General features: G+C 40.8%; 1 protein-coding gene across 2 annotated transcripts in view; it reads right to left on the bottom strand.

Annotated features, from left to right (window-relative positions):
- The window catches only part of ITK (IL2 inducible T cell kinase), a 32,201-nt gene extending 7,472 nt beyond the window's left edge, over window positions 1-24,729 (bottom strand). The window contains exons 1-9 of one of the 2 annotated variants that reach the window (XM_010166290.1): window positions 24,559-24,729; window positions 9,762-9,866; window positions 6,737-6,818; window positions 5,191-5,319; window positions 4,529-4,569; window positions 3,525-3,676; window positions 3,015-3,080; window positions 2,773-2,827; window positions 393-472 (exon numbers count right to left, since the gene is read on the bottom strand). In XM_010166290.1, coding sequence (XP_010164592.1) covers window positions 393-472; window positions 2,773-2,827; window positions 3,015-3,080; window positions 3,525-3,676; window positions 4,529-4,569; window positions 5,191-5,319; window positions 6,737-6,818; window positions 9,762-9,866; window positions 24,559-24,729 — 881 coding nt within the window. Of the gene's footprint in view, window positions 1-392; window positions 473-2,772; window positions 2,828-3,014; window positions 3,081-3,524; window positions 3,677-4,498; window positions 4,570-5,190; window positions 5,320-6,736; window positions 6,819-9,761; window positions 9,867-24,558 lie in introns of both variants that reach the window. The other variant, XM_029084574.1, reaches the window with a different exon arrangement.
- Window positions 24,730-24,947: the final 218 nt, after the last annotated feature.

Consider the following 24,947-nt stretch of genomic DNA (forward strand, 5'->3'; position numbering starts at 1 on the left):
TGCTTCTTCTTTCTGAAACAAAACTTTCTGCCCCATCACTGAAACCCTTTCACTAGTCTTGTATTACCCACCTCTGATGAGTCCAGCATACGGTCCATATTGATCCTACTGACACTTCAGCTGGGGGGACACTTTCATCAAAATTACAACCCCAGTGATGTCTAAGGAACTATTTATAGGCATATTTTTAGATGCAGTGAGAAGTGGAGCCTTTAATAGACTTTGCGAATGGCAGCTAACTCTTCTGCCTTTTTTGGAAGTGTTTTCCTCTATCATTTTCATGAGCCTTCTGCTCTCTCTCTATAATGCCAAAACAACTACAGAGATTACACTCTCATAGAAGCCATTTCATTGATGTAATTGATGTGAAAAGCTGCTGAGCTCAGCTGTACCTTAATGCTTTGGTGAAAACAGAGACTGTGTACATGCCAGGCTGCCTCGAATCTCTCACCATGAAGGCACCTTCCCTACCCTGTAACAGAAGCAAAGGAGAGAAGACTGGTTAGAGATGTAATGGCAAAGAAGTGGGCTGGGGGCAAAGCTCTGCTTATTTCAGCCCTGCCTGCTGATCAGTTATGAGGATGTGCTAAACATGTAGGAAAAAAAAAGAGGCATCAGCCAACTGGCAGAGCTTGGTCTGTTCCACGCACAGCTCTGATGGCTGCCCAGGGCCTGCAGGTACACCCAGCTGGTCTCTCGTGGGTGCAATGTATTTTTAGCTCAGTTTCCTGAGGAAATGAGACTTATGTGCTCGTGCTGAGTATGTGTGGGTGTGGGTACACGAGCATGTGCCTCTTTGTCCCTCCAAGCCTCTCCTCTAGACATTTTGAACTCATTGATTGCTTTCAGACCTATCTGACGGAACACTGGTGATATCCACTTCACACAAGTTTAATGAAATATGCAGCCAAGTGGAAAGGTGAACTCCTTTGAGTGCCCTCCATTGAGAGAGCAGCTACAGAACGAGAGTACAATTTATTCTACACTAGAGAATCTATATGGGAGGCTATGAAAGATAATTTAGCAATGTACCACAAATGGGGAAAGCTTGGACATGATCCTTCCCTTTTGTAGGTACCCCAGTCATCCAGTATCTCAACATAAATGTGTAGGAAAGAACGCTTCCTCCACTCTGGCACTCACAGACTAATTTTCCTCTTTAATTTTTCACTGTAATTGTTTTCTACTCATTTGAGTGCTAAAATGTATCATAGGCCATGATCCTGGAGGGCAAAGCACCAATGAATCGGGTGGCAGAGGAAAAGATTTAACATAACAGTTTGGATGTAATGTCCTGTGCTGACCTATATACTGATAATAAAAAAATTGTTTTTCTTCTCTTTGCAGATAAAGATGCTTTTCATCTGGCATCCCAAGTACCTGGTTATTTTGTTCCCTCCTTTGCTTTACATGGTAGATTTCCCCTATTTTATTTCATCCTCTGTCTACCCACAACACTTGGTGCAAACCTAATCCACCAAGTGCACCCTGCCTTGGTCTCCTTCCCACCTCCCCAGCAGATTGGTTCAGCTCTAGACTGAATCTAGGAGCTGAGACTGCTACTGCGACCCCTGCATATGAACTGCTGACTTCTAGGGTGCAGCTCTGCCCAGGTGGGACTGGCCACTGAGCTATGAACCTTCCAGGGTTGTCTCTTCAATGTGTGTCTGCACAACATCTACCACATCTGCCCTATACAGTATCTAGCACAGGGAAGCTCTAGAAAAGGTCTCCAGATGTTGCTGCAGAAGCATCTACCTCACGCACAGTGAGGGCTTTAGGACTTATCTCCCTGGCAGTGTGAGGCTGCTTGCACTGGTGGGGAAGTATTGAACACAGCATCCTGCCTGAATTATTTTAAGCATTGTTTTTGCCCTTCTGTCTCACTTGACAGCAAACCTGCCCAAAGATTACTCGTGAGCTTGGCCACATTTTTGGGAGGAGCTGTGGTGGCTGTGAGGTTTTGAACCAGAAGGCTCTACAGCCACATGGGGGTAGTTGCCACATAAAAGTTGCTCTGGAAGGACCAAAAGGAAAATAAGATCACTAAACCATATGTAGACATGCACTGTAGGAGTTTATAGGAACTAAAATAATTTTTAACACTGCACAAAAATGCTTTTATTTTCATAAAATACTATTATCATTCCAAGAATCAACACTTTATTCAAGTCTTCTTTAGTGGAAGATCTGATTGAAAAACTAAAGTTTTGTTTGTGTGGAAAATGTGAATAAGAAGTTTATTCTTTTTATTTTCACTACAGTTTTCACTGGAAAACTCTAGCTTAACTGAAAAATTAAAGATGTGTGCTCACATGCACACACTTGCATACACAAAACTAAAAAAAACAAAACCAAACAAGCTCATACTTTTGGCTCTCACCCAAAATATTTCAGTATGAGATTGGTTGGATTTTCAGACAACTACTGGCATCCGCAGGCCTCCTGCAGAGACAGAGAAGATGAACTAAAATCACAGTTTTCAGTCAACGTGATGTTCTGAAACAGTGTTTTTCATCAACCCCAGTTATTGGGCGTTTTTGAGCGAAGAAGGATGGTAGAGCTCTCTGCCCACACTCAGCTGCTGTGGAAATAAGGGGGAGTTGCTGGTGGTCCTTTATCTTGCATCTCACGTTAACAACAGCCAAGGACAGTAACACAGCAGGAACCCAGGGTTCAGTTCTCTCTTACACAAAGGAGCCCTCGAAGGCTTCTCATTTGTCATTAATTAATTATTATTACCAATCTGCCCCGCACGTAACACTGGTTTACCTCATCCTTGAGGAGGGTTTCTGCTTTGCTTCTGCTGATGTTCTTATTGTACCATCTGAAAACATTAAAAAAATTCCAAGTCAGTGTTTCTAGGCTGTTAAAGCTTCTACTGAAAAGCCTCTGAATAAAGTGTCCCCAGCACTAGACATGACATATTATGGGGTAGGGACATTGGAGGCTTGTAGCTTCTGTACCAAATCCAGGGCACTTAGAGGTACAAGAAAAACATAGGCACAACTTACTCATATATTTGCAGATTCTCGGGTGATTTTTCCACCAGGTAGCTACTTGGCACGTAGCCTTCATGCCTGTTAAAATGCGACACAGCATAAGCACACTAGACAGACAGGATTTTCTCTGCATCTGTGGGAGTCAGCCCTGAAAGATTTGCTTGCTCTTTGCATGATAGAAATGCTGGTTGTTATGTACTTAGTAGGGTGACTGGGAGAAGGAAACGACTGATTGCACCTTGAAACTTGGAGAGTTTCACAATTTTCCCTCTACATGTATGACAGCAAATATCAGTCTGAGCTAAGGACTGTGATTTTTTTAGAAATTAACTTTCAGATCCTTTTTCTTCAGCTGCCTGGATACAAGCAACATCAAAGGGAAGAAAGTTACTGTAAATAACCTTCCATCACTGTTTTCCAATGTGTCAGAAGATGCTTCATCAAAGGCCAGCATATATGTTAATGGAAGAACAAAATGGATTTAGAAAGGATTTATAAATTGGCTGTTGAAAAGGGACTTACCCATTCTTATCTTGAATCAGCCACCAATGTTCCTCAGAGCTGTCAATCACATAATATTCCTCATTATATTGTAACGTCAGCTCCTGCGGATTCTGGGCTTCATAGTCATATATGGCCATGACTAAGGCTTCCTTTGGGTCTAGCAACAATTTCTGCACAAATTAGGAAAAAGGCTCATCATATTCATATTTATAAAAACCAATGATATGCTCTCTAAAATGATATTTCCCTGGCAACACTGGTGTCTTCTGGGTTCAAAAGCCTCAAAGCTAGGAGAGCACTCCAGGGCATCTAGTGTGGTATGTTCACAATATGAGAATTTTTAGCACTTTCAAACAATGATTTTCATATAAAAATTTCAGTTGCACAGAAAAGAGTTATCTACTCCTTCTAAGGGCAGGATCACCTCTATCTGTTCTATTCTTTATTAGATGTTTCCTGAACTCCTTTTAAAAGCCTTCAGTGATAGAATCTCCATGGCTTCCCTAGAGACACTGTCCCAATGCCCTGCTGCCCTCCAGTAAGGCACCCAGCGCTAACAACCACCATGCTTCTCCCTTCTCATTAAATAACCCAATGATATTTTGTCCCATCCACAAGTGGATTTGGAAAGTCACATCTCTGTTCCTTTTCACAGCATCTTTTCTCATATCCCTCTTACTTCCTCAGTTTCCCTTTCTATAGACTGAAAAAAACCCACCACCCCACAGCTGAAGCTTCACTCACTGTTGGAAAGCTATTTGTGAAACCAAGCTGACTTTGCAGGACTGAACCTAACTCTAGTGGGATGCTGCTGATTTATAGCTTATTAAAAAGTATGGAAAGGTAAGGGAAAAGCCCAGGGAATGTTGGTACAGGTGATATTCTAGGTCACTGCACTGTGGTGAACCTTGATGAGGATATTTTCACCGCTGCTAGCTAAATACACAGGGCACTAAATACACAGGGCACTAAATACACAGGGCACTAAATACACAGGGCTTAGCGTGCCTCTCTGCACTCACCCAGTTATCTTCAGGAGTGGGAGGAAGAGGCTTCTTTGAGGCTGAAATGAGATCAAGAAAGCTAATTTGAAATAGATCCAAACAAAACCAGGGGAGAAAAGATCAAGGTAATGAATTAATGAAGGTGATAGAAGTGAATAACAAGCTTTGGTCTTTTAGAGTAAGATGTGCCAACAGCCTTCACCTACACAGTGACTCTCAGCCACACAGCGTGGGTTTGAAACTGGGGTAGAGATTACTTAAGGAATCACCCAGATACCAGGGAAAAGTGTCTTGGGTGAAAAATGATTGACTGCTTACTTGCTTTTTCAGGAGACAAAGTAAAGATTATGTTTGGCCATTGAAACCACAGAGGAAATACAGATAGGACAAAACAGATCTTAAGAAAGATCTTATGACTTATTGACTGAGCACAGCTGGTCAAGTTCTTAGTTCTCCATCTTGTTCCAAAGACAGCACCAAGCATCACACAGAGGAAAATGTTAATTCAAAACACAGAATGCCATATACAGTAAAAGATAAGAGAATAGGGAAAGTCCCAAGTGTCTTGGTGGAAATGTAGCACAGTATTCTTTGATGTTCTGTATGAAACAGATTTGATCCTTTACTTTCACTAGGAATAAATATTTTCAAGGTCAGGATGGTCTTAACAAATCCTGTACCATTTTTGGTGGGGTCATACTCCACACAGCCAGTTGCCATCTTCTCTGTCTGAGCACAGCATCTCCACTTGCCATCGATCCAAAAATCTGGATGGCACTTTGAAACCAAACTGTTGTTGTTTCTGGTTTCTGGAAAATATAAAAAAGGAAAGAAAAAGGAGGGGGAAAATGAATTTATTTGCATTCACATCTGTTCTGAAAGACATCTAGAACTGACTGGAAATAATCTGCACTTTAAATAAGCTGCTTATTATTTTCAAACGAAACGTCAGTGAATATTATCAACCTCCTCCATTAATGTTTTCCTTTCTCCTGAAAGAAGTGAATGCCACTATTGACGTGGAGGAATAGCCTTCCTGCTGGTGATGGAGCCCATACTTCTCTACTGTGGAAGAACAGAATCCTACCAAAGTGACTCTCTCTTTAAACTGATAAACATCAAAACCATAGAAGAAAGGTCTCATAAAGAGAAATAAAACCTGGGAGGCCATATACTGATGGTTCCCATAAAAGATTACAGCTCTACAGTATGTATATGTGTAGGACATGGACACTTGCTGCTTTGGCTTGGTATTCAGAAGGAGCTGTACAAGCTGGCATTCACCAGCACTAGACAGTTTTTGCACATATAAATACCAGTCTTTAATGTTTGTATGAGTGATTAAAGGTCCTTCTTTTTAATCTCAGGCATTCTATCTCTAATAAGAGTGTTCTTAAAAGGAACAAAAAAACTCTGCTGGCCTGTTTCAAGAGAGTATTCAAACTGTCCAAGTGAGGGGACAGTCTCAAAATATTGAACAAGAAGAGGCGATGAAGTAGAAGCTTGGAGCAAGTGCACTGCAGGAGAGTAATAACTGGTTGCAAGAGTAAGTGCATGAACTTAATAATATATCAATCAGGCACAATGTTTTCAGAATGAACAACACAGCAGCTTGTGTTATAAAGCAGGAAACAGCTATGATGGAAGCATGGTGCAATTTTCATGTAACTAAGTAACACCTTCCTTATGTGAAGTATTATGCTTCGTTTCTGCCTGCAGTGGTTAGTTACCATGCCTTCACTTCAGAGCCATTGCAGCAAACCACAGCACAATTCAGGAGGTGAACAGGAAATGAAAACTACCCACAAAAATATTTCTTAATAATCATAATTCTCTAAGAAAGTTTTGTGATCTAAACAAAAAATCTATTAATAAGAGCTGAAAAATCTTCTACCCAGCAAAGATACATTTCTATAAAAAAGTATCGATATAAAAAACTTAAACTCTTCCCAAATAAGAAACCTCAAATTACAGTAACATATTAACAGTTTATCCTAGAAAGAGGCAAATAAAGCATTCCATGTCCAAATTTTCCACTGCTGATAAAAACACACCTGCCAAATTTACAAGCAATTTGATTTTATAACCTCATTCCCCATTACCACTTTGCATGCTTAGATATAAGACACCAACTCCTCTTGCACATTTTCTTTGCATTACAGCTTGTGAGAAAACTGTCTGGGATAAGTAACTTCAACAATTAGGTGGGCACAGGGGTTTTATTACCTTCCTTCAGCGTAAAGACCCATCTCTGCCGGCTCTCGCGATTGGGTGCAAACACGTAGAGTATGTAGTTATCGTGGACGATCTGGAGAGGGGAGTAAAGAAGGGAGCCAGCCATTAGAGACAACCCCAGACATGCTGGGCATGAAGGAATTGCTGAAGGAAACAAATAGCAGCCCCCATACCAACAAACTGCACACAAAATTATGATGTGGGGAAGTAGAGTAACAGGGCCTGTTCAGTAGCATTTTTTAACCTCATTAACTTTGGATTAGTTAAACAGAGTAGAAGCCCCAATCAAGAAAGAATTCTAGACAAGCAATGTTTTAAATCAATTTTCTGCCATTAAGAAATGCCCATGAAATCAATGGAGATGTAGCAATTTCAATCTGCAGAGGGTTCAGCCCGTTACTCGCTGACTGCAGTTTATTCTTCTAAAGCAACTCTGGGGAAATGACATCTGTTTCTTAGCAATTTCTTGTAAGATACCTTCACATAGGAGCCAAATTTAGCTTTTCTTATGTCAGTATAAACCTCAAGCAACTCCCTGGAGATTATTTGGATTACTGTTATTCTTCAAAGATTTTAATAGCTTTCACTGGGATTATAGAGGGGAAATAAGAAGTTGGAACAGATGAACAATGAGCAATCAAGATGCTGTTTTCATCAACTTGGCCTTAATGATGAACAAACGAAGGAAGAGAAATACAGAACATTTGGGAAGTTTCAGACTAAGGAGTAAAATCACTACAAGAACCAAAATGACTCAGAAACTGAATTGGATTACTACATTTGGGCTTAATATTTCCTGTAACACATAATCTATATTTCTTTTCCAATATTTATCTCAACAATTTAATTCCAAATGGGACCTACTCTCTTTGATGCACAGATGCTTTGAAAAACTTTGACCACTGTATTTAAACAGAGGTTTTTAAAAGAGCACAGCTATTTTTTAAAGTTTCTCCAGGGGTGTAGATGAGGCAATGTTGATTATTGTTTAAAGAACAGGAAACATTTGCTATCTCTTGGCCTGAAGCCCTTGCAGGCACACACAGACAACCGTGTGACTCAGTTGCTTTGCATGCTTTGGAGAGATAAATTATAGCTCTTTTACAAAAAATAAAAAGAGGGGAGGAATAATTCCCACTCATTTAAAGCCATTCCTGTTGATATTATTGTTATGTCTGTATAATGTTTTGACAATCTAAGGCAGATTTCAAAATATGTAGTAAGCAGATCTCCAAAAGATGTAGCTGTGAGCATGCACAACTGCACAAAATCACTCATTTCATGCCTCTCTGCAAGGGGTTGACTTGCCAGATGAGCCACTGGTGGTTCCACGGAAGATTTATAGCTGGGTGCAGACAAGATATTTTTTAAAAAGCCTGGACAATATAATTTTACAAAATACCACAGAACTGACTGTGGGACAAAATTCAGCTGTGCTACAAGCAGGAGCGATTACCACAACCTCAACAGAGCACTGTCCATCATGACTGATCCACCAGTACTGGCCACTACCTTCACTTTATTTTGGTGTTCCTACAAGCACTGGAGATATTGAAAATTCAGACCAAAACCAAACAGATCTGAGTGTTTGTTCCTTCTCTAGTCTGTGTTCACTCAAGTTAAGAGCAGCTGAGGTTCCCCCATCAAGCTTTCCCCCAGCCAGGCAGCTCCTACCCAACCCCAGTCAGGAGCTTTCCTGTCGGGCTGCTCATCGAGAGCTGTTTGCAGCGTACGACAGCACTTTCCGCGGCTCTCAAATGCCCAGGAACGGGGCTGTAACACTGATCATCTGGTTTCTGGAGTGCTCATTACACATCAACTTTGCAACATTTTGTAATATTCCCAGACAATTTTTATGATCCTGGCTGTGGACCACCCCAAGATGGAGGGAGGGTTTCCTGACCCAGCCTACTTGGGGAATTATTTCCTCTCCCTTCTCATATCTCTGCAAGGTAACAATTTCCAGGGCTCAAATTAGAGCATGGTGGATGTACACTTTTACTGTTCCAATGAAGATTTAGAGAAAACTCTACCAGCTACTTCATGATTTGTCAGAATTTGTCAGAATGACAAGCCAAGTCTCCAAATTGATGCTGGTTTTGAGATAACAAGAATTAAAAAAAAAAAAAAAAAAGAAAAAGGAAAAAAGAATGAAAAGAAATCTTGCTTTGTGCTTGTCTGTTTATAAAGTTGTTTATCTTTTTGAACATTTATTCTGTACACGGGTCACAGTCATTAGCTTTTATCTGCAAATCTGAGTCCAAATAATTCACTCTTTTAAAGCCATCTGTGAACAGCAATGGCCCTGTATTCACTGAAATCCATACACCATAATTATTAAGAAAAATACTGTCACCAATATGATACAATTCTGATAAAAGGCAGCACAGGCAATAACATAATAAATTGGGAATTGCTGTTGCAATGACTGAGCAAATATTCTGTGACATTTATGTTTAAATGGCCATATATATGTATCCCATATGTATTAATAATTAACACTAGACAATGTGTTCCTGATCCTAAAGCTAGCACTGTCCCCCTCTTGGTCGTTAAGCCATCTCATCACTGAAAGCCCCCTCTGTTCTTGTCTGGCATAGTCTCCCTAATGCTGCACACTCACCAGTTTCTGATGCAAAGGCCAGTGAATGGATTTAGCTTCAACACTGCACAGGTCAATTGACCAAAACCCTGGGTGGATTCCCCGTGTGAAAGATGTGCTTTCCCTGAACGTGAATTAGTGGAATAGCTGAATATTGTGTTAAACATGGGATAGGATTAGAAGATCTAATGATCCTTTCTGATTGAAAACCAACGAGTCTAAGAGTTTATGGTTCTTGTAATAACACTCGGTCTCTGATTCCCCAGTTCATTTCAAACCTCGATCTGCTTTTTATGCCTTTGTTGTTATTCACCCTGGTGTTGGGTTCATTAACGACTGCACTGTGAGGGAGAATTTTATTGAAATACAAAATGAAGCGATTTCTCTATCAGTATGGTCAATGGCCAGACTCACCTGGAAAGGATATTTATACTGACAGGGAATGATGATGTCACTTTTCACAATTTCGACACATTTAATCCTGGAAAGTTCCACAGAACCCTTCAAAGTCCTTTTTTTCTAAAAGACAGAGAAAAGCACTTGATTAATGCTAGTGAGTGTGGATTAAGTGAATAATTAGACCAAACTGTCATGTCCACAGGAGATCTAATTTTAATGGAGCGGAAGCAAATTAAGTGATTATGTAAGACATCTAAAAGTATAAAGAATTATTCTCATATATGGCACCTCTATATGGATTGCACATTTACATACATATATGCACATACATATATTTCAACTCAGCACATGGATTCTTAGAGAACCAGTCAAAACCCTTGCTTGAAATTCAGGGTTTATTTTTTTCTTCCAATAAAATTAAGTGCTCTTTTAACCAAAAAGAACTATTTTCATGAAACGTTATATACTGACACTCCTGTTTCATACTGAAAAAACAATAATATTTTATTTAAACAATAAATATTTTATTTTAAAAACATGTGGGTACTGAGAATTTCAAAACTATGCATTTTATTTAAAATGTAACATTTTTACTGCATCTGTTTTCCAAGAAACAAAATACTTCCATGCTTTTTTTTTGTCTGGGTTTTTAGCTAAGAAAAAATAACAGGATATTTTGAAATAAATAATATCCTCAAAAACTTGCTGACAAAACTATTTTTCTGGCAGCCTTTACTGCATTATTATTCATCATATGCCAGATACCTAGATAACAGTATGGGCAGTTAGGAAAGGGTAAGAAGAGAACATCCAAGTATCCCAACTAGCTCGGCATCCCTTATTTCCTACTGAATCCTCGCCCCGTGGCTCCTCATCAAGCAGCACCCAGGTTCTCGAGAGCGGGGCAAGGCAGATGCCGGCGCGCGGCAGGCTGGAGCTGAGCTGAGGCTGGGTATCTGGTGCAGCTTCTGAAGGATTCTCTGCAAATGTGTTTGACCTTCGGAGGCAACCTGGTTTCCTGTTTTGATTCGTTTTCAGTAGGGATTAAACACTCGCTGTCTCCCAGCTCAGCTTTGCATCAACGTGACGGAAATCGGTGAGATTTAAGAACATCAAAAACAATGCAAAAGCTTCTGTTTTTCAAACACAGGTGACTGTCAATGGGACAGAGCATGAACTTCAGCAGCTGCATTGTATCTGTCATGGGTTATCACTGAGACACAGCAAGACTTTGTCAACCTTCTTGCCCTGCCTTGGACCACCAACCCAACTCTTTGTGTCCTTCACCCTCCAGCTCTCTCTTGCTCCATCACCATGACCCTGCAGCTCTGCCCCGCTGGCAGGGACCGTCCCCACCACTGTGCTGACCATTGCTACCTTTCATCAGTAAATTTAGCCTAAAATAGGGAAGCAGCTGATGCTACTGGAGATGGAGTGAAGTTTGCCACAGTGTACTGTCCAACAGCCTCAAAACAGAGAGGCCCCAAGGCTCCTCAAACCTTATTCTTGCACAACAGGCTGGGTGTTTTGCCTTTGTATACTTGGACTTGAGGAAAGAGAGGAAAATTCTTACAGTGTGGTATTACATTGCTCTTGCTGGACCTTGCTGATGCATTTGATTTTTGTATTTGTATTTGCTTGCAGTTCAAGGAGTGCCTCTGGAATTACTGCCAGCACCACCTCCTGTAGACAGCATCTGCCTACATAGCTCCATGAGGTGGAATGGAATTTTTTTATATCAATAAACCCAAGTCTGTAAAGCACCCCTTACTGTAAATACCAATTAACTATCAAGAGTGTTGCCAAACCTTAGAAGGTTTTACTGCATCCCATTTTCCCCATCTGTTTTCTTTCATTTTTGTCTATTCACTTCCAGACTTGGCTTCCTCTGTCTCTTCTCCACAATCTCCTCTGTCATTTGTTCTGCCTCTGGGAGTTCTACGCCCTCCCATGGGACACAAAGCCATTTATTTCCTATAAAACCCTTCAATTTTGCTAGCACTGAACCCTCCTTCATCTTATTCCTTCAAAGTCCCAGGGTTTAACCACATACACTCCTCCTCTGAGGCTTTAAGAAGCAATGCTATGCCAGTCACACGCTCTGCTCTTTCAATGCAGATTGTTTTTTGTTGATACTTTGCTGAAAGACAGGGTCCAGCCTTCTCAAGGAGCTTTATGCAGTCATCTCACAGCTCTCATCACCCACTGTGCTCCTTTTAATCACATAATTTCAGCAACGGAAGCTCCTCATAATCTCCCAGTTCAGTGCAGTGTCAGGGTGTGTCTCACAGCCAGCGCATTGCTCGGCAGATCTTCACCAGATGGGACTTTGCTGATAGAAAGCAATTACAGTCCCACAGCAGCACAAGCAACTGGAATTACCTCTCACTAACCAAACATTACCCAGAAATTGGAAGCTAAACATATCCCTGCTTTTGTCATGCCTCATGGCACTTCAATCCAACAAAAGCAACTGGGTCATTTGGAACGGAATTGAAGAGGAAAAGCCCCCTAAAAACAGTCTCCAAAAAACCTCAGAGACTTGTTCTTAAAAGGACATGACAAAACATGCTGACAGATCTCCATTTGTTGTTTTCAGTCTGCCCAGAGTATAATTAAGTAGATGTTTTAGCTGGTCATTCAGAAAAAAACATCAGTGGTCTTACTGTGTAATGCGTGTGGAAAGATAACCAAGGCATTCTGCTGTCCCATGAGGAGAAGCACAGTGTGCTGCAGATCAGTCCATCCTGTTTTATTTCTTTTGGTCTTTTTCAATTTGGCAGTTCTGGGAAGGAGAGCTAACAGCTCTGAATGGAGCCGGGTGCATCACAAGCCCAACACATTATATTCTTCATCTTTGATATTTCACCTCCTCTTGCCACAGAGCTCCAGTAGCTCTTTCTTGTGTCTACCACATAAACTAGATCACCACAATGGTCCCCGTTTGCCTTAGATACTATGACAATTGTCTGGTACACTTAACATAGCCCTGCCCTGCAACACAAGAAGGCATCTCACCATGCTTGCTTGAGGAATGAGCCACCTGGCATTTATTACATGCTAAGACTACATTGCCACCAACATTGCTACTCACCTGTGCCATGGCAACTTGGCCACTCAACTAAATTAAACACTTTTCATCAGCTCAGGGTCTGGGGCGAGGGAAGGAGCAGCAATGTGGAGCCCATGGTGGGAGGTTCAGTGGTGGCTGCAGGTGCCACAGAAGTGTGCTGTGAGCATACTTCCTGACCACAGCTTTGCACCCTCAGGCTTCATGAACATCTACAATCTTGTAAGATACAGGGCTGTACAGTCTGAGGAATTTGCTACTTTCTGGCTAACACTTTGCTGTTGCTGTTTGTGAATCCCATTCATCAAACGCACTGCACCAAGCATTTAGGTTGAAGGTCCCTCCATGGATGCTTCAAGGTTTTGATGAACCCCACTGTATTTACCAAAGGGCCCTGGCAAAAAAACTAGCCACCAGTGCTGGAAACAGGGAAGGGAGGGAGGCCAAATGCTAGGGAGAGGGAAGGCAGGGGTGAGCACAGCCTTATCTCAAGGAGCACAGGAGGAGAGGCAGAAAGGCAGCATGCTCTGTTTTATAAAACCAGCTTGGTTAAGAAGTTGTATAAGAACTTGTATCAAACAAGTTAGATTCATGTGGCTCCAAACTCCTCGGCAGCAGTCACTGCCAAGGGCTTTCCACTCTGCAGCTGGGCTTTCCTTGCCCCGTGTCACTGGGAGTTTGCATTCACCTCTCTTCTTCCTGTACCTCATCCCCATCTCCTGCATGTCCCTTCCTTTGCAATGCCAGATGCTCCTCCCATCCCAGCGAGGCACCTCACAGCAGAAAGGAGTACAGTCCCCTCTGTAGCCCCACTGTGTCCCCCCTTGGATATGGAGTCCTTCCTCCCACCATGAGGCCCATCCATGACCCCATGTTTGCCCACTGCTCCCCGTTTGCAGCTGGACACTTCCCCTCGGTAGGAGGGTAGGGGAAGCTAGTTTATAGCTGTGGTGGAGCAAGGTAGGAAATTCCAGTCCGCTGTAAGCTCAACCGCATAAACATTTCCATCAGTAAAAGCATTTAATGACCTTCTTTGTAGTGTCAGGATTTTTTGGTAAGAATCCGAGCCAAACTTCATTCCCTATTTTCACTTATTGTCTTGACTAGAAGGAACCATTCTTAATTGGTGATTAAGTAGATGCAGGGTCTCTGCCTTGGCCCTTGGCATGACCCACTTGTCCTCTGTCACCTGCTCCCTGTCCCTCTGCTCTGGCTGGGCTCAGTGTGCAGCCTGGACAGAGGCAAAAGCTGATTTTGGGGTTTCTTACTCTGTGGGCTTGAGGTGCTGAAACCAAGCCAGGTTACTTTTCTCAATGCTATATACAGTTCCTCAGGAACAGGCAGGAGAAAAAAAAGCAAAAAAGCAAAAGCTTTGCCTTCTGCACACCACTGTTATGAGAAGAACGTTGATAACACAGCAATGTTTTCAATTGTCTCTGGAAATTGGAGGGCTTAGTGCTTTGCTAGTCTACCGGTACAAAGTCTAGGCAGGGAGCAAGGATTATTAAAATTAGTAAGCTAGGCTGACACTTGGATATGCCATTAGGATATTCCATATGATACAACATCATGTTCAGTATATTAATAAGGGTCTCTCTCTTGTGGGGTTTTGGTCTCTCTCTCTGGCTCTCACTCTGGCTCTCGCTCTTCCAAGATTGTGGTTTTGGTTTCAGGATTATTATCTGAGAACAGGCCAGGCTTGGTCGGCAGGTGGTGAGCAATTGCACTGTGCATCACTTGTTTTCATATTTATTACTATTATTATAATTAATATTTTAAGTTGTATTTTATTTCAATTATTAAATTTTTCTTATCTCAACCTATGAGTCTCCTTACCCCTATCCCTCCAATTGTCTCCTCTATTCCCTGGGGGTGGGGAGTGAGCAAGCGGCTGTATTTGGCTGCTAGCCAAGTGAAACCATCACCAAAGTGTGTGTAAGTGTGAAGAGAGGCTTGCATGCACACTGAATTATTTTTAGAGTGGCAATGAGAGACTGCTGTGTTGGCAAGAACAGTGTGTTCAACAACTACCTCAGACCTTAAGAGGACTGCTGCCTTAAGAGGACTGACGTACCTCTGTTGAGGGCTTATACTTGCCCAGCGAGTGCTCTCCAGACCCCGCTCCACAGCTCTTACTAGTGACATGGTAACTGCGTATGGTAACAAACAAATCAGCAGTAACAATAATACAACTTAACCGTCTCATACTACCGTCAACTGTAGCTTTATGCTGCTGGATTCTGGACTGTGGTAGATGTGCCCCATGGTGTGATGGAGAGGTCAAAATGGGCTCAGGACAGGGCATGAGCTAGTTTCAGAGGCAATGCAGCTGCCCCAAGGCAGTGCTTGAATGCAGGTAGAACTTCACGTGTGCCTTTTCAGCAGGGTTTTCTTATTAAAATCAACTCCCCTTTCAAAAGCTGGTAACACAGTGCTCAGCCTCCATCTGTGTTGCTCTCCTTTGGCTGTCAATATGTTGCACTTTCATATAGAAAGGTGGATTTATGGATTTACTGAACTCAAGTGCTGTAAATTCAGCCTGGGATCTTCGCACTTTTATCCCCTTCATGTATGTAATCAATCACTCATCATGAAGACTGTGGAGGCTAAGATGTATCATGAGCTGTGCCTATGGGACCCAACTGCTTTTAAGAACAGAAACACCTCCCCTGTTGATACACAGGCAGCAATGGGACAGGAAAAAAAAAAAGAAAAAAAAAAAAAAAAGGCAGAAATTCTTCCCACTCAGCTGATTTGGGCTAAGAGTGAACAGAAGTGAAAACAGAGACAGGTCTTGTGTTCCCACAGACCATTGCTGAGGCTGAAGGGCCCCAGGGGTGGATGTCTTAAGTAACACAGTGTCAATTTTAAGATGTTGCTATTAAAAGCACAGTAACCAATTTTAAATATTCCCCCAGCTGTGAAGAGCAAAGGGACACAGTCACAGCTGGGAAGCGGCATGGGCTGCTCCTGCCTCAGCACATGTTCTTGGGTAGCATCTGAGAGCAATAAGCTCAGGCTGGCATAAAATGGGAAAAAACCCAACAAATCCCACCATAAAAATGCCTGTCTTCAGAATAATTCAGGCTGATTTCAAAATTATTGAAAAAATGTTTAGCGTTGAAGGGTCTTTCTCTCATCCAGTTGTCTCTGAGTTCAAAAAGCAAAAAATAAGGTCTTAGTTTGTATGGTCAGATCCTTCTAGATATTCCCTATCAGTCTCCAGGAAAACATTTGAGGCTACTTTTCTAGTTTTACACTAAATAGCAGATATTAACCACTCCTGGAGACAGGCCACTTGACTCATAGATGTCTGGTGTGATTTGAGATCACACTTTCATATTCTCATGAGCTTAAATTAAGCTCTAGGAGTAATACAGGAACATATATCCATTGCTTGCTCTGATTTTTCTCCTCATAATGGCATAAGCCATACTTAGCATAGCCACACAGTGTTAAAGCTCTACTTGAGCTATTAAAGTGTCAATTTATGGAGGGTATGAGTACATGGCTTCAAGGCAAGAGGCACCATTGCAGGTCTAATCATGGTAGGAAATAAATGGGACAATAAACAGACCACTCCAACAGACCTGTCTGTCTCGTTGCAGGCAGATTAATATCAATGTGAAGCAGAACTGTTGTGTAAGGCGTAACACCTTCCAACGGTGGAAAGCTCAATTTGATGTGGTTTGGTGAACATAATCTTTTAAAATTAGTGTCATGTTACTGCCTTTCAGGTATGACTTTCTTCAAGTCTTGCTGAACTTCTGCAGTAATTTGGAAAATAATTTCTTGATTTGCTGAGCTGCCTAAATTTTGCTCATGCCTATGATGTTGCAGAGTCTCCAGTTTATTTGCTACTTAGACAATGGGCCTCTCATAGGCGTGTGTTCGTGCTGAGATAGCAATTAAGAAGAACACAGAAAATAGTAACTAGGAGCTTATGAGATACCAGTGGAACAAGCGGACTTATTTTTAATGGTAATTTTCCTGCTACGGTGTTTTTCCACTGAACAAAAGACTGTTGATAGAACTATTTTCTATCCCTTATCATATCTCTTATGTAGACATTGTGGTATGTGTTGTTTTTATCATTAATACTTAGGATATTAAGAACTGTTGATTGCTGGATTGATAGAAATTTTGCCTGAAGCCTAGCATTGTTCAGGATTTGGGAATTCTCTCTCTTATTAGGAACACCAACGGTTTGAGGTTTTATGAGAAATAAATTTAAACAATTTAAAATTAAAATTTGAAATCTAGAATTGAGCAATTTGAATTTTAAAAGAAATTTGTAAGGGATTTTGCATTTCCTGCCAATACTAAGTGCTCCAAACGAAAATCACAAAGAGGTGATAATTGATAATACTTAGATTGTTAGTAAAGCTGTGACTATTGTGTTATGCTTTAATACCCCCAATATGCCCTGTTATATTTGATATTTAAATCCTAAATGTGGTTGCTTGGTTCACATGTTTATCATTACTATTTTGTCCTCTTACTTTAATTAAAAAAAAAAAAAGTTTTACAGCTTTTTCCACATCTAAAGAATGTGAAGGTGCATTAGATGTAGGCATACCCTGGATGCAGAGTGCATTGAATTGTGTTGAATGACAAAATCAACTGCAAACAGTGCCTAAGATTGTCTCCGGTCATCTAAGCAGTAGAGATGGAGAAGCACACCTAGGAGTCTGAGGAGGCAGCTGGAGGGCTGTGTCTGCTTCACTGCTGGAACTCCTCCACAGGCACTCTGCTGCACTCCTCAATCGCTGCCATACCTGACTAGAGCAGTTGCAGCCACTGACTTATTTTTGCATGTTTCCAGGGACCTGCAAAGATCTCCTTGATTGTACTCTTACCTGGAGCACAGGACACAGGAACAGACCTAAGAAAATAAGCTGAATCACAGCAGGTTCCTACATTGGAAAGTAAATACTTTATTTGTCCACGAGATGTTACAGTGCTGCTTAATAATTGAGCTGCCTGCTGTCTGTACACACCATCTGCATGCTGTCCATTTGCTAACCATGCTGTGTCACTCCCAACAACTAATTTCAATAATGTCAATAGCCAAGGCCTGTTCCATACAATCTCAGTTTGTTATCAAGCTACTCAGTTAAATTCTCAGTTCACCTGGGGAACATCTACTACAGCAGTTACTCCTACTATCCTTATAAAATCCTACAGACCAGATCCAGTGTTGCATTTCCTCCAAAATAATTTAAAATCAGAAAAATCTAACTTATTTAAAAAAAAAAAAAAAAAAAAGGCAAGAGAAGACAATAGAGCTACACTGAAGACCCGAATCTCGGACAGTGCACACTTAGCCAAGAGTTGGCCGGTTCACTGTTCACTCCTTCAGGCTTGCCAAGATATCCAGTTTTCAGAATTACATGAGCTGAATATGGAAGACATGCAGGGGAAAACTGAAACCATAGCCCTTCTGCAAGGTTTCTGTGGTACAAAGTGTACATTTTCATGGGCTGTTTGTATGAATGTTCAAGTAAAGACATCTGGTAGAAAAGCACGCTTGGCCATCAGAGCACTTTTTTCTTGGCCCTTTACAGGGCTTCACACATCTGCAATCACCCAGTATTTTCACCAAGCTCCTATTTTAAAATCTGAAAAAGCCACTTCCAATGTTTACATCATCTCAGGTCCTGTCTGAGATGATTATCTGGATGCTCATCCCTACTATCAGTGCAAGTGGTTTGACAAGAAAATCAATGCGCTATCAAGAATCAGAAGAAGAAAAAGGAAGATTTTTAACTTTTAAATGAGCTTTCTGATATGATGGAAATAAGTCTTTTATGTTACATAAAAGCATATGGAACAACTACTGAATTCTATATTAGTTTCTTCAAAACTGTTCTTGACTTTAGCAGAGACTGTGAGGAGTGGATTGCTGTGAATGAAGGATTCAATGGAAGAAGGTAAGCTAAATTAAATCAGCTGATTGACATCACTTTTTCATTAAAAAACAAAGGATGCAAGAGTATAAAGCAACCGACAGGCACTGCAACAATATCAGTTACAATGTTGATTGCAATATAAAGCAAAGATAGGCACTGGAAACAAAAATGGCCATAGTAGAAAAGTCTAATAAAAGGTAAGTATTAGGAAAGCTCATATTTATTGTAGTTTATTCATAGTAGAAGGAATTCCTTCCTTCTTAGAGATATAAAAGAAAACATGGGTTTAAGATTTTTCAACATCCTTAATATTCTCCAATAGAAGAAAGACTTGAGCTTTGTAGTTTAAAGAAAATGGAAGTATCCGACATTTGCTGGGAAGACATTGCTCAGAAGTAATTTTTAAAAAATTCTTGAAAGATTCAAGAACAATAAATACCTAGGCAAAGAGCTAGCAGGAGCAGAACCAGGTATGTACAGAAAGTGCAAAAAGAAAATTATTATAATCAGATTCTGAAAGATAAAATTAGTTATTCCAGCAAAAAGGAGTTATTTTTATTAACAGACTCTACCACACATTTGTAGAGTTAGAAAGTCCATAGATACCAGACACAGAACAACCCAGTTTTTGCTTAAAGTAATCTTGTCTAGACAATATCATCACCCTGAACCGTGCTGCAGAAGTCATGAACAAGAACTACAGTAGACAGGAACTTTGTAAATATGCAGAAAAACCTTTGATAAGATGCATTTGAACAGGTTGCCCAAAGATGTGAAATCTCTGTCCTTGGCTTTCAAGCAGTGGCTAGTCAACGCTACAGGCAACCTGTTCTAGTGTTGGCAATAGTCCTGTTCCAAGTGTTGTTGGCCCTGTGCATGACGTCCAACCGAATGAATTTAAGAAGTACCCTCCAGCCAGTATTACCATGATGCTGTGATTTCACAATAGAAATGAGGGTCATTGTAGCAAACAATATGAACTTAATCCTCCCTCAACTCCAATAATGCAATTTGGATTATTAAAAAAAATCCATTTTAAATTTACAGAGGTGTACTAAAGGATTCATTTAACATTAGACACAAGTTTGTACTTTGTCTCCATCTTATTTAAGGTTGTGTTGATTTTATTACATAAAAATTCATTGAAACAGGTGTGATGTAGACAGATGCCAAGCCTGACTTCTTAGTGGGTGATATGTGTACTATTAATAAATTAGTTGGAGATACGCATCAGAAGACAGATGGTATTGCAAATGCTGGCAAGCAAACAGAACTTGTTAATAAATACATGACAAGTTATGAAGAATGATGCATCTACTCAGATATGTATCTATTTGGAAGGTAGTCTTTAAAACCATAATTAAATGAACTTTAGATGAAGATTATAGTTTAATGAATGATAAGGTAATTCACAATATACAAAGCAATGAGAAATGGTATGAATGGTCACTCTAATTATCAGGGACACCAAAATGGAGATCTTCAGAAGAAAAGTCTTAGTCTATTTATATTAGTCTTGGGGAAAAAGCCAAGTCTTTCCAGGGCAGGATGGACAAGTCAGATTCTGTGTAGAATAATCAAGGTAAAACGGACTGCTGAACTGAGGAACAAAGCACTGCTTCTGTTATTGTGGGTAGCTGGACTGTCACAAGTAACCCAACATGTGGATAATGCAACAGAAGTGGCTGAAGCATTTTTAGGATGCTGATAAAAGGCTTTTCAGCCAAGTTTATTCCTTTGTTGTCCCAGAACAAGAGACTGAAAGCAAATGTCAAGACACACTCAAGTGCCATCTTTATATCTGAATATCAAAGATATGAATGAAAGAGCCAAGGACAAGGCTGACTCATGCTGTGTGACCTCTTGAGCATCTGACCAGTGTAGGAAGAATAGTACTGATGTAAATGAAAAGGGAACTCGGTTCTTTTCTGTGTGCACCTTTCATTGCTGCCTTTAAAAGCTAGACTAGTAACAGCCCATGAGTGCATGACGATATAAAATCTAAAAATATTTATGTGCCTGAACTTCCCAGGTGTTAGGTGACACTTTTCCAGCCCTGAAATACTTCTCAGAATGCCTGTATATGGCAAAATGCCTATATTTGGAGAGGGAAAACTGTGGTATGGGGACATGGAGTGCTTCTTTGTGGTTGATACAGACAGATCCACGCACTCTCTGTGGGTCTGAGGCTTGTCAAGACCAGCAGCTCTGATGCAGAGAACATGTCATGGTAAAGGTACCACATTAGTTTGGTACCAGCCCAGAAGACAGTGGCCTATTCACTGTGTGTGGCATCAGCCTCAGGTATCTGTGCCACTTTGAGAGTACAGCCAGCTTGAAACACAGGTGGAGATGCTAGTTTCTAGCTGTCCCCACCCAGGTAGGAATGGGACATGCAGAAGACTGCAAGAACCTCTACTTGGTGTCTGAAATACTAAACTATCTCTCTTTACTCTCCTGTCTGCTAACCTGAAGGATGTACCAAAGATGATAACCAAGGATACAATAATATAGGCAAATGGGATTGCTAAGTGAGGACATTTGAAGCTCTGTCCTAGACACCACTCCAAAGGGATTCACTTGTCTGCTTCTTCTGCAGGACTGCAAGTGTGTTGGCACCCTGAGAGTACCACATACTGTCGGTTATTCTGGTGAGGATAAAATTAATTGAAATAGTTAAAATTATTACTCCCATGTGCTCATTTACTCACATGCACAGTAACTATACAATCAGACCCTGGAAACAAAGAATTTTTGCCTGTGGAATTGATTTGCATGTTATAATAAAGGCACTTCTGATGTATTTTAGTAAAGACGGGGGCTGAATACATGTGCCTGTTATCAGGGCTTTGCTTTATGTTAAGACAGCCCTGCATTGTGCACTGCGTAATGAATTCCAGAAAACACAGCTTCTTATTGTTTTCAGTTATTGGGGGCTCATTCTCCTAATGAGATATGTAAATATCTTTCATTAACATTAATGGTGATTGTGTGCTTGGCCGCTGAGGAGAACAGTGCTTTCTGTGTAGCTATGGCTGTTACGATGAAAATGCTATTACAGTTATTGCAAAAATTTGCCTTTATGATGTTGCTTGTCTGGATGCCTTTTGGAATGATTTACAGAATTATCCCTGTCTCCCTTTGACCTGTTTATTTCCTTGCTGTGGACTGCTATGATAAACGTTTAAACATGTTTTTATACCCACAGTGTCAAAATGCAAAGAAAGGGACTGGGTGCTAAACTCCGTTAAATACAGGCAAAACATATAAGCCTGGGCTGTAACACTTAAGTGTATATGCTTTGGTTTAAGCCACCCAACTGAAATCAGTGGGACTTCTCAAATGGTTAAGCAGTTCACTAATTGTTTTACCTGCCTTCGTGCACAGGCTGTTGTCACTGACTGACTGGGGATCAGAGGTGTGGATACTGTGTAATATTGAACTCCACGAGCAGTAAGCCACTGGACAGTTTGGTACAGAGTTCTTAAAGAAACTCATTGAAAATTATTACAGCAAACATCCACAGAGATTTCCCTTGGAAAAGATTTAATTTAAAAGCCAAGGCAGTTGCTGGCCCCGTCTGCACGGTGCAGTACGCATGCCTGGGGATACTCCCCGGCAGTGGAACCAGCCGGCAGAGAACACCAATGTCCTTACTGCTTTGCCCTAAACCTCCAGAGCAGGGGCACCACATGCAAACTGCCAGCTGGCAATGGTGACAGACTGTCCTAACCCCTGCCAGCCCCATAAGTTGTCTGGAGAGTCCCTGCGGAGCAAAGCCAAACCTGTACCAGGGCCCACGCTAGAGAACGAGCACTACAGACCATCAATTTCAATGCCTGTGCATGCTCCTCGGTTCACTCACTGGCATGGGCATAGCCTGTGTATCCTAATTTTCCCTTCACTAGCTGTGAACTGGTGCTGGGTGTTCACTCTGTTCTCAACACATAATAAGAGAGTGCTTGCATGGGCTGTGCTAAGCTTTCCTCTCCAGAACAGCAATGACCTGACCATGCGGAGGTCTCACCAGGATGGTCTAATTTTGGGGAAGATTACTGAAGAGGCTGAGGATTGGTTTGGGGAGTATTTCACAGGACAAACTATTTTCTTTCAAATTCATGTGAAATTCTTCTATTCATGTAACAAACTGATTTTGACAGTTTGTGTCAGAAAAAAATCAGTGTGTTATGAAAAATCAGCCCTGTGATTAGAGATATACCCACCATCCCTGAAATGTGTATAAGGGCCTAAAATTACATGTGAGTTTACACATATGTGTCTACACATATATAAGATGTGTATGTTTAAAATACATAAGATATAACATAAAGTAGATAATGTACCAAACCCTCATCTTGCCTAACTGACCTTTAGGAAGACTAGGAGAGAAAATTTCCAGAGACACTCATATAAGCGTATGAAATCTCTGCCCCACTGAAAGTCACCGAGTCAGATTTTCCAAGCTATTTCAGTGTCAAAAGATGCCAACAGATACCTACTGTGATTCCAAAAAAGTATCTAGGTAAGGTGTATGCTGAATTACTCTCAAGTTCATCAAGACTCAGCACACCAAAGAAAACTAGTTGTGAAGATTTCTCTAAATACCTACAGCAGAATCATTTAGAAGCTTTTGAAAATTTAACCCAGAATAAGTAAGTGGAATAGTTATAATGGAATTTAAAACCTTAAAATAATGTCATTTGAAAGATAGTTTGGGTAGCAGACAAAGAGAGCCTCAAACCAAATATAGACAGTACATACCAATAAATATTATCCTATTTAAATATGGAGGTAATAAAAATACAGACTATAAAATAAAAGCAAGAAAAACATTTTGTTAGGCATATTTGAGAAAAATAACTTGCGAGTAAAAATGACTGTTAACCCTTAAAGCTGGTATCCAACCTCAACTAGGTTATGATAAAAGAGAAGGGCACATCATACTTTGCTTTTCTTTTTGGGTTCAGTTTTAACTTAATTTTCTGCAACTGAGCAAGGTCAGATGGTCTGAAGTTGCCAGTGCTGGACAGCAAGGCAGCACAATCCCCAGTTCTGCTCTGTGTACAGTAACAGTGCCTAAACATAATGGATTAACTGCATATGCAGTGACTCTTGGAAAAGAAGCAATATTATTTACAACCATAATGAAGCTCAGCAAACATCCAGATAAATAAAAGAAGGAAATAATTTTCACTTCAGTAGAACACTTAGCACAATGAGGTGTGCAGGTTGGCGTCTAATTTTCTTCATATTTAGCAAATCTGGGAAATTAAAGCTTGGGGAAACAATGCCTGTTCTGTGCACGGATCTCATAATCACATCCCTTCTGAAGCTAACTCTGGACGTAGCACCTGCATTTATTTTAAAATGCAAGACTGGTCTCCTACCAGCCATTAGTCTGCTGCCCTGAAGAAAAGAATGAGAGAGTGGAGAACTGTGGATGTAATTAGGGTACACTTGTGATCTTTGCAATACGCCACTCCAGGTCAGCCCTGAACTCATGTGAACTGCCAGGCACAGACTCACGCAGCTGTTACACACCCATTAGAGCAGCCCGTGCTAAATTCCTACAACAAAACTAGATCTTTTCTATAAAATAGCAAGGTAGTCTTATTCCTCCATGCACACCAAATGCCTACTGACCAGAAGCTCTAATTGACCAGTTGGACCATTCCGCAATTTTCAGTGAATGGTGCTCTAATAAAAACCAGAAACATTAATAAAATTTAACAAAGGTCATTCTTTCCTCCATTGGCATCCTTCCCTTCCTTTAACAAATTTCATCCTTCCCTTCATTACTCTATTATGAGAGAGAAAATGGCTGACGTACCCCATGGCGATGTTCATAGTAAGCCAACTTGGATTTGGTTAAGACAAAGAAGCGCACTTTAAAGTTGGAGGGTGAAGTCCTTCTCTTCTGCTGTGATTTTTTGATAAGCAGTTCCTCCAGGAGCACACAGTTATTCATGGCTGAGCCAAAAATGGTCTTCTCCCAGGACATGGGATGTCTGCCCAATGTGCTGAGTGCCTGTCCAAGAAAGAGACACAAGAAGAAAGACAGTTAATTAAAAAAAAGAAAAAAAGGTGTTCAAAAGGCAGCGTAGGTGCTTTGAGCTTTATCTTCCCATCTACAGCAAAACTTCCTTTCTGTCAAACCATAACCACATCCTCTCTGAAGTCATAAAACGAACAGCACATGCTGAAATATATGCTAAGGTA

Source organism: Antrostomus carolinensis, unplaced genomic scaffold (assembly GCF_000700745.2).
Source record: "Antrostomus carolinensis isolate BGI_N321 unplaced genomic scaffold, ASM70074v2 scaffold9884, whole genome shotgun sequence".
NCBI lineage: Eukaryota > Metazoa > Chordata > Aves > Caprimulgiformes > Caprimulgidae > Antrostomus > Antrostomus carolinensis.